General features: G+C 41.2%; 1 protein-coding gene across 1 annotated transcript in view; it reads right to left on the bottom strand.

Moving 5' to 3' along the window:
- Positions 1 to 13304, bottom strand: part of DCHS2 (dachsous cadherin-related 2) — a 201443-nt gene that overhangs the window by 21465 nt on the left and 166674 nt on the right. The window contains exons 15-16 of the mRNA XM_006264105.4: positions 8125 to 8336; positions 3511 to 3662 (exon numbers count right to left, since the gene is read on the bottom strand). Coding sequence (XP_006264167.1) covers positions 3511 to 3662; positions 8125 to 8336 — 364 coding nt within the window. The remainder of the gene's footprint in view (positions 1 to 3510; positions 3663 to 8124; positions 8337 to 13304) is intronic.

The raw sequence follows: 13304 nt of genomic DNA, 5'->3' as shown, positions 1-13304 counted from the left end.
GATATATCATTCTGTTTAGATATTTAATGCTTCATTAACAGTGAATTGTGTTTCCTCAGAATATTTATTCCAATATTCTTTTTAAAAAGTATTTGAAGGAATGAAGCATATTTAGTTGTCATAGATACACTAAAAATCACAGATGCTTTTGACTTAGGAGAAAAATAAAAATAAACTTCAAATGAAATTTTCTAGACTCTAAACAATAAGTTCACATAAAATACTTCCCATAGGTGTCTATTACTAAATTACACTGATATTTAAAAGTAATCATATTGCGTTGGTCTAAATGATTTTCAAAAAGCTATTATGGCTTTTAAGAACAATGACTGGATGATTAAAAATCTGAGTCTCCAGAGGAAAGGAAAACTTGCAAGTGACTTAGTCTTAGTCTAAGTGTCTTAGTCATAGTCATATGGAAAAAATCATAATTCTAATGATACAGTATACAGTAATCTAGGTATTTTTCTTTTTAAGACTGCGGTATATAAACTGGATTGGTATGCTAATCAATCAATATGTCTTTACCTTCTCGTCATATAATTATTTGTTTGCTTTGTGCTTCTAATCATGGTTTAATTTGTAAAAAAGGCATGTGAAGTGGCGAACTGCAGGAGAAATATCATAAAACTAACAAAGAACAGCTGATAGATGACAATGCTTGTACCCTCCACATGAATTCTAGTTAGTATATGGATAACATTCCTAGCAAAATTAAAAATAAAATCACCCTTAAGTATCACATAGAAGATGATTCTGTTTCTGAAGTCAGCAGCACGTTGTATGTTTATATTGACTTGACTTGCTTTATGCAGAGAACCAGCTGTGGAATTCTTGCAAATTAAGCTGAAATAAGGTGAATGTCCTTTTGTCTGAAAAGGATCGCCCCTACATTCTATGCTTAAATAATATTTCTATTGAAATAAGAATTTTCCTGAGAGGACAATGCAACTGGATTTCAAGACATTTCCATTCAAATGCTGAACCAGGGAGGAAAAGGACAATAATATGGTCATCTTTTCAGCTCCCGATACTTCAGAAAGCAAAACAAGGCACTTTCTTTAGTAGATGATACAGCTATTCAAAATAAGACCGTGTCTGATATCTGAACTGGGTTTGCCCTTACTAGGATCCAAAAACTCCCATAGTCAATGGCTCCCTGTTGACTGGGGAAAATGTAGGTGGTGATAATCTTCTTCACATTCAATCCACCCATGGTGTCAAAGTGGTTGTCGCAGGGCACCCCTGCTCCTAAGAGAGGAGAAACTGCCAGGGAGAGAGCCCTGGCAGAACCAAGTGAGCACAGCTGTGGGTTGCCGGAGCAACTAAGGGGAGCCAGCTGCCTGTAGGGGGCAGGGCCTGGCCCTTATAAAGCTCAGGGCTGAGGCCAGGCTGGCGGTTCTCTGCCAGCAGCCGGAGAGGCAGGAGCTTCCTTGGCTGAGATATGGGAAGGAGCCTAAGTCGCAAGTACAGCTCGTGATAGCCCTGGAGGCTTGAGCTATGATGATGAGTTATGGCCATTCGGCTTGCATTTGTGTTACAGCCTAGGGGCCTGTGGTTTTCCTTTGTGTTTGTGTTATTACACCCGGAGGCTTGGGCGAGGCTGTAGGGGTTGGAGGAGGCCTCGATTACTCGCACGCCAGTGCGTGAGCAACTGGCGGCGAGGAGCGCGGCCAGTAGGTCGCGGGTGCAACCCGTAGGTTGCAGACGGGGACCTAGACCCCGGATTGCATGTGGGGGAACATAGACCCCGAAGGCGCAGCTCGCACGCAACTGCGCAAGCAGCTGACGGTGAGGAGCGTGGCCAGTGGGTCGCGGGCGCAACCCGTAGGTTGCGGACGGGGACCGAGACCCCGGATTGCGTGTGGGGGGAACATAGCCCCTGGCCCCAGGAAAGGGGCGGTATTACTGAGTAGCCCAGTGTGGGCACGGTGAGCCCCAGAGAAGAGGGGAGCGCCATACTGAGCAGCCCTAGAGAGCGGGGCCATACTGAGTAGCCCAGTGTGGGCGCGGCGAGCCCCCAGAGAGGGGGAACGCCCTTGTACGTTATTGAGTAGCCCAGTGTGGGCGCGGTGAGCCCCAGAGAGGGGGAACGCCATTGTGTTTTTATTGAGTAGCCCAGCATGGGCGCGGCGAGCCCCCAGAGAGGGGGAACGCCCTTGTACGTTATTGAGTAGCCCAGTGTGGGCACGGCGAGCCCCAGAAAGGGGGAACGCCATTGTGCTTTGTTGAATAGCCCAGTGTGGGCGCACGGGCATAGCGAGCCTGGCTGCAGGCTAGTGCGGCAATACCCCTCAGACCCAGGCAGGGCGCTGCGGTTGCCCCTGAGAAGACAGGGAGTAGCAGCGCGGTGAGCCAGAGTCAGGGAGGGTATCCGTGCGGTTGGCCCATAGGACCGGAGGCCCGCTAGAGAGTCCCTGAGCGGAACCACACCAGCAGGGGAGGCCCAGAGTGGGCCAGACGAGAGTCCCAGCAAGAGGCTGGGCATGAGAGAGGGAGCCCAGGGTGGGCCACAGTAGAGAGACAGACCGGACAAAGTCCTTTACATCTGCGAGGCTTGGGGCGTGGTATCAGGGGAGGTAGGAGCCACGCATAGCCCATAAGGCTGGGGTGCTTGGGTAGCTCCCATTGTACGGGGAGACCCACGAGGGGTCCAGGAGCTCATGTGCCCGAGGAAACACAAGGCAGCCTCCCTATTACATATTACAGCAAGACGTGGCGGGCGAGAATGGAGGGTGCCCTCGGGCCGAAGTAGCGCGGTGAGAGGGCCTCAAGGAGATCACGGCCCTCCGTGAGGACCCCGCCGTGACAGTGGTCATTTTCTGAAGACAGGCATAATGTAGTACTACTTTACCTTTCTTGCATGCTTCGATAAGCAGTTGGGGTTCACTCTAGTGAACCACTTGTTCACATTTTCAAGGGTCTATCCTCATCCTTATTACCTAGAAACTTGTGCTTTCTTGCAGAAATAAAAGACTCTGTAAAGCAAGAGGGTAGCTAAGAGAAGTTCAGGAATGCTGCATCATCTCAGGACAATGAAATTCAAGCTCTGCTTCCAATTTAAAATTCTATCACTTAACTCTGAAATCATATCCATAATTTAAAATTCTCTTTTGTGTCAAAAATGGTTCTATTTCTTTTCCTATAGGTGAACAAAGGAAGGAGTAAATCTGTTTCAACTGTCTTGGTACAGTTCCCTCCTCTCCATATGTGGGCACTTGTCATCATGCATAAGGTGTCTGAGAAGATCAGCTACAGTGCTCATGTCTGTGTGTGTTGCAACTGATTTAAGAAAATGATGTTTTTTCTCCAAAAAGGGAACAGTGTCAGAGACTCTACAAAATCAGTAATGGACTTTGCTGTCACTATTCGTTTTACGTGGCAGGCCTTCAGCTATTAAATGATGGGTAGCAGTATGAAACTATAGAAATAGACAGCACAAACATTATCAACTTAAGGTAAATAAAGTGAGGATCAATATGTATTTTATAAAGTTGCTGTACCACAAACCTATATGATGAAATGTCTTCATAATTCAGGATTGCATTCGCTGCTAAAATCCCTTGTGCTGAATCAATAAGAAACAGTTTGTTTTCATTACCAGATACAACTGAATATTCAATTTCTCCATTTAGCCCACTGTCGAGGTCAGTTGCAAAAATCTGTTTGGAAATAAAATCCATAATTAGAGATAGCTAACTTCACCTTCTCAAAGAAAAGCATTATATCAGAAATACCCACTCCCCCCGGTTAGTTTCATTTTGGATACACAAACTAAAAGGAAGTGTCAAATAGTTTACAACCAAAATTTTGTATGTGATTGCCATGGAAGTTACAACTTATTCACAGTCAACCTGTTAGGTTGCAATAGTCAACCTATTCACAGTCAAGGTTGCAATAGTCAACCTATTCACAGTCAACCTGTAAACAGAAATGTTTTTGCAAAATAACAAGATTATATTATCTTGGGTTGGAGCGTTCTGCTGAAGATTTCAAAATTCCAAGAGGTAAAGCATTAGGTGACTGAACTAATATATTCTTGTATAATAATTATTTTAGTGTCCCTTATGTTATCCCCACTTGTACTTCTTATTGTTGAATTTGAGATATAATGTATATAATCCAGATTAGACCAGAAGTATGCTTCTCTCATTTCGGGGAATACAGGAAGTTTTATCCTCTCAAAAAATGCCCATGTGTTGCACTGGACTGATCGTCTAATGATTTTTTTCCCAGTGGCAGATATGTATTCCTTTAAATACTATGTCCATTCATTTGTCTAATGGCTTTGCCCTCAGGACAGTTGTTCCTGTCTATTTACTTATCCTCAGAGATACCTAACATGACCTTCATTATGGTCTGACTTGCAATGGAAAGGCATTCACTGAGAAAAACATATTCCTTTCTAGCCCAAACTATGCCCCTCTTTAGTTCTGAAATAAGCAGGTGGAAATATTTTTGGAGACTGGACCCATTCAGAGTAAGAACTGTTTGTACACTTACATTAACATAAATTGGTTGTTCTTTCACAGTAGGTTTTAGGCCAGGAGTGGGCAATTATTTTGAATGGAGGGCCACTTACTGAGTTTTGGCAAGCCATTGAGGGCTGCATGACAGGCAGCCAGGGGCAGATAAAAAATAATTTTCTAAATTTTTTAGGGGCCCCATGGGCCAGATAGAATGGCCTGGCGGGTCGCATCTGGCCCATGGGCCACATTTTGCCCACCCCGTTTTAGACTGAATGCTTGGATTTGACTTCCATTTTACTTCCATTTTGGTTAACTGAATGGATTTTACTCTGGTTAGCTGAATTAATTCATTTTAAAGATGTGGCCCCTTACTGTATGTATAGATACTGTGTGTATGTATACACATACACATACAGTGAACATGTCTACATGTGTGCTTTAATGTGCAGTACCTTATTTTACTGTGCATTAAAACACTGCGTAAAAACCCATGCAAATATGCTAATAAGCAATAAAATAAGCTACTGAGCATTAAGCATCACTAAAAAAGTATGCGCTTTCACTACTGGGCATTAAACCAGCCTAATACATATTTATTTAGTACCTCACGGCGCCTATACATAAGAGTGCACAGACTGCTCCGAAGTGCCAAATTCCAGTGTGTCGGAGAAGACTCAATTGAGTCTCCTGGAACGTGGCAATTACCACACTCTAGCAGCCTCCAGTATCTCATGTATCAGCGTCCCTGCTTTTAAAAATGGTGGTGAGGGCACATGAACTAAAGCTCAAATGAGCTTAGTTCCAGTACCCTCGCTGACATTTTTAAACTCAGGGACACTGATACAGGAGATGCAGTGGCACTTTAATTAGGCTCTCAGAGCTGCTCTAATTAAAATGCCGCCCCTCCCTCCACCTCTGGAGCATGTGTAAAAGTGCCCTCATATTGGAGGTATTACACTACTGGTAGCAAGAATCTACCTATAAAAAGCCCACAGGCAAGTAAAGAGCAGGATGACCTGAATAAAGCCTTAGAATGGCCCAGAAAGAAGAAGATATATAGGGAAATCTGAACAAGAATGTCAGAGTGAAATTTAGTACTCATCTAGTTGTTTTAAATATATACTAACACAAAAATATGAAGAAAAGTATAGCCTAATTGGAACCAAATAGACATGGTGGGATAATTGACACAACTGGATGGGCATAGTAAGTTCAGGAAGGACAGGTAATGGAAAAAAGTGAAAGCATGCCTTTGATTATTATAGATTCATATGGTAAGTAACAAGAAATGATTCTCTAAATATGTTAGATATCAGAGGAAAGACAGAGGAAAATAGAAATCTTAAAGGAACAGGAGATGCTAATAATGAACGATACAGAGAAGGGTGAAATATTTAATGCCTTTTTACTTCAGTCTTCACAAAAACTCTCTGATGACAAGGAGGGGATGGGTGCATACCTAGCACAGAGTAGGTAAAGAACAAATGAGAGATTATTTGAATAAGATAGATGGTTTGGAATCAGAAGGGCCTGATGGTAGTTATCCTAGAGTACTCAATTAATTTGTCAAAGTAATCAGAGACACTGGCTATTATCTTTGAGAAATGGAGATCAGGTGAAGTCCCAGGATACTGGAAAAGGTAAACATAGTGACCATCTTCAAAAAAGGAAAGAAGGACGATCTAATGAGCTATAGTCCAATCAGCTTAATACTTATACCCAGAAACACAGTGGAGCGTAACAAATTTGGAAGCACATGCAGGGTAACAACATAACGAGGTACAACCAACATGGATTTTTCAACAGGAAGTCATGCCTAACGAAGCTCAATTCCACCTAAGACAAGACGATGGGCTTTGTGGATAAAATCAGAGCAGTGGATGTGATGCATCTTAACTTTTAGTAAGGCTTTGAGAATGTCTTCTAAGGAATTCTCATAAATAAGATAAGAGCATAAAGTTTAAACTTTTTTCTATAATTGTGCTCAAAGTGAAGTCATTAATAGCTCAGCATCAAATTAGGAAGAAGTATTAAGTGGCTTCACCAGAGGTCTGTTCTAGGTCTGATGCTGTTCAATATCTTCATTGATGACTTGGAGAATGCAGTTGAGCATACGCTTCATAAATCTGCAGATGACTCTAAACTGGGTGAAATAACTGCAATTTTAGAAGACCAGATTAGGATTCAAAAGGCCCTCAATAAATTAGAAAAATAACTAACGCAGATAAAATTCAACAAGGACAATCAGGTCAGGACACATCTATACATGCATTTACATCACATTAAATTTGCTGTGCAGTAAGCATAAATAGCCCAGCATCTACACATGCAGGTATTAAAGCACATTAATGCGGTGTGTGCTCTGAATTGGGACTAAAGTTAGTCCCAAGTCAGTCCACACAGTATTACTGCACAGTAAGGTGTCTACATGTGTGTCACAGCGCTGTAATTAATCAGGAGTAAATTTGATAATCATCATGCAGATATCAAATTTACACCCAAGCTGGCATAATTCACCATAGTTACTGTGCAGTATAGGTGTTCATGTGTAGATGCATACCTGTACTATGCAGTAATTTTAGGTTACTGTGCAGTAACTGTGCATGTATAGATGCACCTGCAAAGTACTACACTAAATAAGGAACAATAAAATGCACAAACACAAAACAGGAGATGGCTAAATAGGGTCCAGTACTTTACAGTAGGACTTGGGGTTTATAGTGGATCACAATCTGAGTATGATCCATCAATGTAAAAAAAAGCTAATTACATAGTGTATTAACAGGAGTGTCATGTACAAGTCATAAGAAGTAACTCTATTAGTCTTTGGTTAGATCTCAATTGAAATACTGTGTCCAGATTTGGACACTGAACTGCAAGAAAAAAGTGTACAAACTACAAAGAGTTTAGTGCAGAGGTGGGCAATTATTTTGGGAGGACGGATGCTTACTGAGTTTTGGCAAGCCATCAAATGCCATGTGACAGGTGGCTGGGGGCAGATAAATATTACTTTTCTAAATTTTTTAGGGGCCCCATGGGCCGGAAAGAATGGCCTGGTGGGCCGCATTTTGCCCACCCCTGGTTTAGTGGAAAGCAACAAAAATGATGAGGGATCTAGAAACCATGGCATATCAGATAATCTTTATATATAAAAGGATCCCCTTCATACAAAGAGGATGAAGATTAATTGTTTTCTGTGTCCACTGGGGATAGGACAAGATGTAATAATCTTAAAATGAAAAAAGGGAGATTTAGGTTGCATACTAGAAAGAACTTTCCAATGATGATGGTTGTTAAGCACTTGTACAAATTGCCTAAAGTGGTGTGGAAGAACTTCTCTTCATCTGGCACAGAGAGGGAAAAGAAAAATTTGAACAAAAAATTTGAACTAATGACCAATTGCAAACTTAGTAAGCAGACATAGGATATTGGTCCTCCTTGATTAAAAATTAACTGAAGCTGAAGATCACATAAAGGCAAAATTAATTAAGTCTTTCAAGTTGCCAAACAAGGATCATAGTATTGGAGAAGGTAGCCAACTGCAATCATTTGCATAGTATAAGTCTGACATATACATCGCTGGACTATAGACACAGTTTGGCTAAATCTAATTTTAACTAGAGAAACTGATTTGTAAATACATATTCCCCATTACCTGCATGATGTATGTACTGTAGATTTGGCCTTCCCACACTGATGTTTTGTAATAGCTTTGTTCAAATTTAGGGGCATTATCATTCACATCTTGTATCAAAACTGTTATGCCACAAAGTGCTGAAGTCAAGCCATTTCCAGCCAAAACTGTAAGATGTATTTTGCTTTTGATTTCATAATCAAGAAACTTCGGCTCTTTCAGTCTAAGTTCACCTGTTTTAGTTCCAAAAACAATTTAAAGAATTTATGTTATGTACATTCATAGGTGAAATAAAATTTTAAGGTGATGATAAAAGTGAAATAAAGAAAAAATAATTGTTTACTATTGAAGGAAAAGCACCAAGATGAAAATATATATTTATAACTGAAACACAACATATATGTAGTTTTTAGAGTTCTCATTATGCAGCCTCCACCATTGAATACATCTGTGAATTCTAAAAACAGTGTAAGTGTTTGCTTCCTCTGATCACCTAACTTTGTCACTATAGACTTCTCTCCCTCCTGCTGGTAACAGCACAAATCTAGGGCATAATAATTTTCTCCAGCTAACAGCCACACAAGCAACTTCATAAAATCAAGAGCTTTATTTGTATCAGAATGAGGCAAATCTTTGCAACTGTGCCTTCGTAACACAGCAGTTTGAGCTATGCTCCACAAGGAAATCCACGCTGGTTTTATAATTCTTCACATGAGGACACTCTCACTGTGGAGGACCCAGGAATACTACCCAGAAGCATGTTATGCCTACTCACTCCTGCTTGGCATGCTCAGGGACATACTGAATTGACTACACTGCCTCATTTCTGGGATTTGATTCATGATGAGCAAGTGTGAATGAGTAGGGCATGCTTTTTGTTAGTGCTTTTGGCACTGTAGCCATGCCTTAAGCAAATCATTCTTCTACCAGAAATTAGTAATGAAAGCTGCATTATAAAATAACTGTTGGGTAGGGAAAAAAGTACCAACTACACCCCAATTACAATTTTTGATTATTTTATTGTGTCTGGACAATGAGAAATTAAGGTCTGCACACTGATTCTCTGTCACTTTTCTCTTCCTTTAATTTTACTTTTGGTTCAACAAAAACTGGCAGATGAAGCAAAATGGCTGATAAGGTGTAAATAAATAACCTGTGAACTAATGTCAGTGTTATAGCTTACAGTCCTTCTGCACAACTGACTAGCAGTAATATCATCTTTAACATGAGATAATGAGAGTGTCTAGTGCCCATACAATGCAACAAGGGACCTCATTTGTGTGGAAATATTAGTTAGTGGTGAGATAATCAGTGATGGGTGTCTGCAATGGGTATAAAAATCACATTGTCAACTCGGTGTAGCTTCATGTAAATGGATGTTTCACTGTACTAGCACTAATTACCTGAAACCAGCTTGAGGACTGCATACTGAACTTTTCACTAACATTTTCTTCTTGAGGCATGTTACTTTTGATAGTGTGAAAAAGAGCTATGTGTACATCTTGGGATAGCATACTCTCTAGCTTGGTATGTGAGAACTGTATGACAAAGACTTCTGTCATCTCAGTTGCCTTTTTTTATAAACATAACATTTAAAAAGAATCCATATTGTTAACGGTGGAAGCTTTACAGATGGTGTTCAATACAAATCCTATAAGTATAAGACATTACTGCCAAGATTTTCAAACAAGAGTTTCTAAAGCTAGACTCTTTAGACACTTGCTTAAGAAGTGAGTGGGTCCTGATTCTTAGTGGTGCTGAACCCCCAAGTAGTTTCCATCCTGTTTTATTTCAGAAGGCCATCTAGATGGAAAACTATTGTACTTGTGGTGGCTATAATCTCCTGATTTACTGAAGGTCTGCCACTTGTTCTATATATCTTATCAGAAAGGGATATTTTGATAATGCCTTATACAAAAGTTCCCTAATGTACATTTAATTTACATTAAATAAGACAGATGAATGTTAATAAAATAAATGACTGAAAATCATGTTTGACATTTAACTAAGCGCTAGATATATGTTTTGCATATAGCTATAAGGAAATACATTTTAATAGTCAGTTGGTATTCAGAAATTGAATGCGTGTTGTATTTGGGAACATTTAAAAAAATAATGGTTTGGGATATTTTTCATTACTGCCTAGAACATTTTTCAACCATCCTTGCTTGATAACTGTTGCAGTATATGTTTCATGGCCCGTAAGAAAAATACCAGGTAAGAACTCTCCTAAGCATGCACATTTCCTTAATCTAGTGTAAAATGCAGTTAATAACCTGCTATATGTACCACAGAACTAACAAAAATGGCTAGATGACAATCAATGTTACTTATTTCTATAGTAAATGTTGCTCTTTGAGACAGGTTGTGCACATATACCTTCTACTGTAAGGGTATGTGTACTCAGTGCATGCAAATCAAACTCTTTGGCCACCCATGTTGCTGGGGCAGAGCATGAGGCCTATGTGCTCCTGTGCCCTCAGCCAATAGTGCAAAATAACTTAACTGCTTTCATCTTATTTAAAAAGGAATATTGCAGATGGCCATGCATGTGCCCCACAATCACCCTGAAGATACAGGGACAGAGGTAAGGTGCAAGACATGTACTGAAAAATAACAGTTTCCACAGAGGTAAATAACCACATTTTCTCTTTGGAGTGATCATACACATATACATTCCCACTGTAGGGGATGAAGCAGCAGTTGCCATTGCAGGCGGCTGAACTTTGGCATCTTCCTAAACAATGAATGAAGGGACTGCCTTGCCAAAGTCAAGGCAGAAGTGTACAAGCTCTGAACTACAGCATAATGTTTTGTAAAGATAAGCAGTGAAGACCATACGACAGTCTTATACATGTCCATAATGGGAACACTTCCAAAAAGCTGCTTCTGAAGTATACTGATAGAATAAGCAGATACGTGTACAAGGAAGATTTGCCAATTACTGTGTTGGTACCCTTACAAAAGATATAATTCAGTTAGATATTTATTGGGTCTTTTCATTCTTTTGGGATAAGAAATTAAAAACATGGGCAGGTGTTGTTCTGTTCTCTCATTATAAAAGGAAGGACATTCATTAGATGTACAAAATGAACATCTAATGTACATCTAATAAATGAAGCCTCTCCTGATCTTTGTGGCAGTGGAAATCAGTGAAGGAGGCTAGTAAATGTGCTTTCTGGTCAAAATTAAAATTCAGAATTTTAAGCCTGGATATTGGGTGGACGCTGAAAGAGACCTTGTTCCTGAGGAATATTATGCATAGTAGGAATATCCTGAGTATATTTAGTTCTGAAACTCTTCTAGGAAATGTTGTTAACACTAAGATGCTATTTCATTTGTTAGGTGAAGAGAACAAGAAACCAACCTCTACAATAATGGTCCTATGAGTTGAGAAAGGACAATGTTCAGACCCTGTGGTAGAACTAGACCTTGAAACTCCATCCTATCATAGCCTTTTAAAATCTTCCCATCTAAGGATGTGAGATAACTGACTTGATTTGTACCAGAAGATGAATGACTGAAACTGTAGCTAAACAGACTTGGATTGAGTTAACAAAGAGCCCAGAGTTCTTCAGCAGTAAATACCAAAGATAAGCTGGATTCCTATTTAAGTGAATGCAGCTGGCTGGCTGCAGCCCCTGTGGAAAACTGATTTCATTTTTCAAGATACATATTCCTAACAGACTTTTTCCTGTTATTGATAGGGAAATTCTAGACTTCTTTACAGCAAGGTCTCTTTTCAGAGCAAAGAACTTAACCACTGATCAGCTATTTCTGAAAGGTGAGGTCCAAATGTAGGAGTTGGTTTTGATTTTGTGACAGCAGGCTGTCAAGAAGTGGGAGGGCTAAAGGTGGTGGTAGTGGTATGCAGAGGTCCTATGGGTCAAGACCGATGCTGTCTCAGATGAACTGGTACTGTATCACTAATGAGTGTTCTTTCTTCACTTCCATTAGTACACTGGAAGTTAGAGGAACCGAAGAGAAAGCTTATAGATACTTCCCTGCCCATGGAAGTAAGAATGTATCTGTAATGGAATCTAGGCTTTGTCTTGTCCTGGGGCTATACATCTGGCATTTGCTGTTACAAAGGTGACAAAGGGATTCACCATGGATAAGGATCTACTTAAATCATGCTTTTGCAACTTTTGTGGAAACCATGGAAAATGGCGGTTTCTGTAATCACTCCAAAAATGGTGTTTGCCACAATCTCCTGCAGGATCACCTGGAAAAAAAAAACCTTACAAAAGATACAATGCTGGCTCCCCAGTGGGGAAGGCACCAGCTGGCAAAGTGGCATGAAGGGGAGAAGTCAAGATGGTGGCCACCCATTTGTTCCTCCTTCTCTGCTAGGGCCCCTCTGCCAATAAGTGGGGAGGGCTGGGGCTGCATGAAGGGCCATCCTCTCTACTAATCACCAATCAGTGGTGAGGGGTGGTGCCTCTGGGGCCAGTTGGCCAATCAGCAGTGAGTGGCAGAGCTACCAGGAAACACCCCCAAAAGTGGCTCTGCACACCACAAGTGGGCTGTGAAAAACCTTTTGTTTCATCCCAATTTAGGTAGGTCCATAACCATGGATGATCCTCATTTGCAAAATATGTTGGTTACAACTTTATATTTTGAAGGCCATTCAAAGTGTTGGCAGAAGCTCCTGCTGAGGGTATCTGCCAAGGTGTTTGTCAAACCCAGGAAATGAAACAGTTTTAATGAGATATAGCTGCAGAAAGAGTAGTCAGAGAGAGACCCTGTCCTGATATATAGGTTTCCCTTGATTTATGCTATACATGCATTTCTGGAGAACAGCACATAAATTAAATTCGCATAAAGCAAACCCACTTTACAATGTAACAAATAAGGATAGGTTCCCATGACAGTGAGGGAGGGACTAGGTAAGGGGCAGAGGGCAGGGTGCTGCTCCTAGGGCTGCACAAGGCAGCAAAGCAGAGGGAACAGAGCGGCACTCACCCCAGCCCTGGCTGCAGCGGCCCCGAGAATGGCTGGGACCAGCAGCCTGCAGCTGCTGGGCTGCAGCATGCTCCGCCTGCCCCATTTACCTCTGCTCTTGGGCTGTGCCATGCCCTGGTGCAGGTAGCTGGTGTCGGCTGCTCCCAAGGTCGCTGCAGCCGGGGCTGGGCTGAGTGAAGCCACAGCCCTTTCCCCTCCCTGCCCACAGACTTACTGGCTTGGGTGGGGGGGCATCT

The sequence above is a fragment of the Alligator mississippiensis genome, chromosome 2 (assembly GCF_030867095.1).
Source record: "Alligator mississippiensis isolate rAllMis1 chromosome 2, rAllMis1, whole genome shotgun sequence".
Taxonomy (NCBI): domain Eukaryota; kingdom Metazoa; phylum Chordata; order Crocodylia; family Alligatoridae; genus Alligator; species Alligator mississippiensis.
Note: the sequence above shows the minus strand (reverse complement) of the source record. Positions and strands in the feature narration are given on the sequence as shown.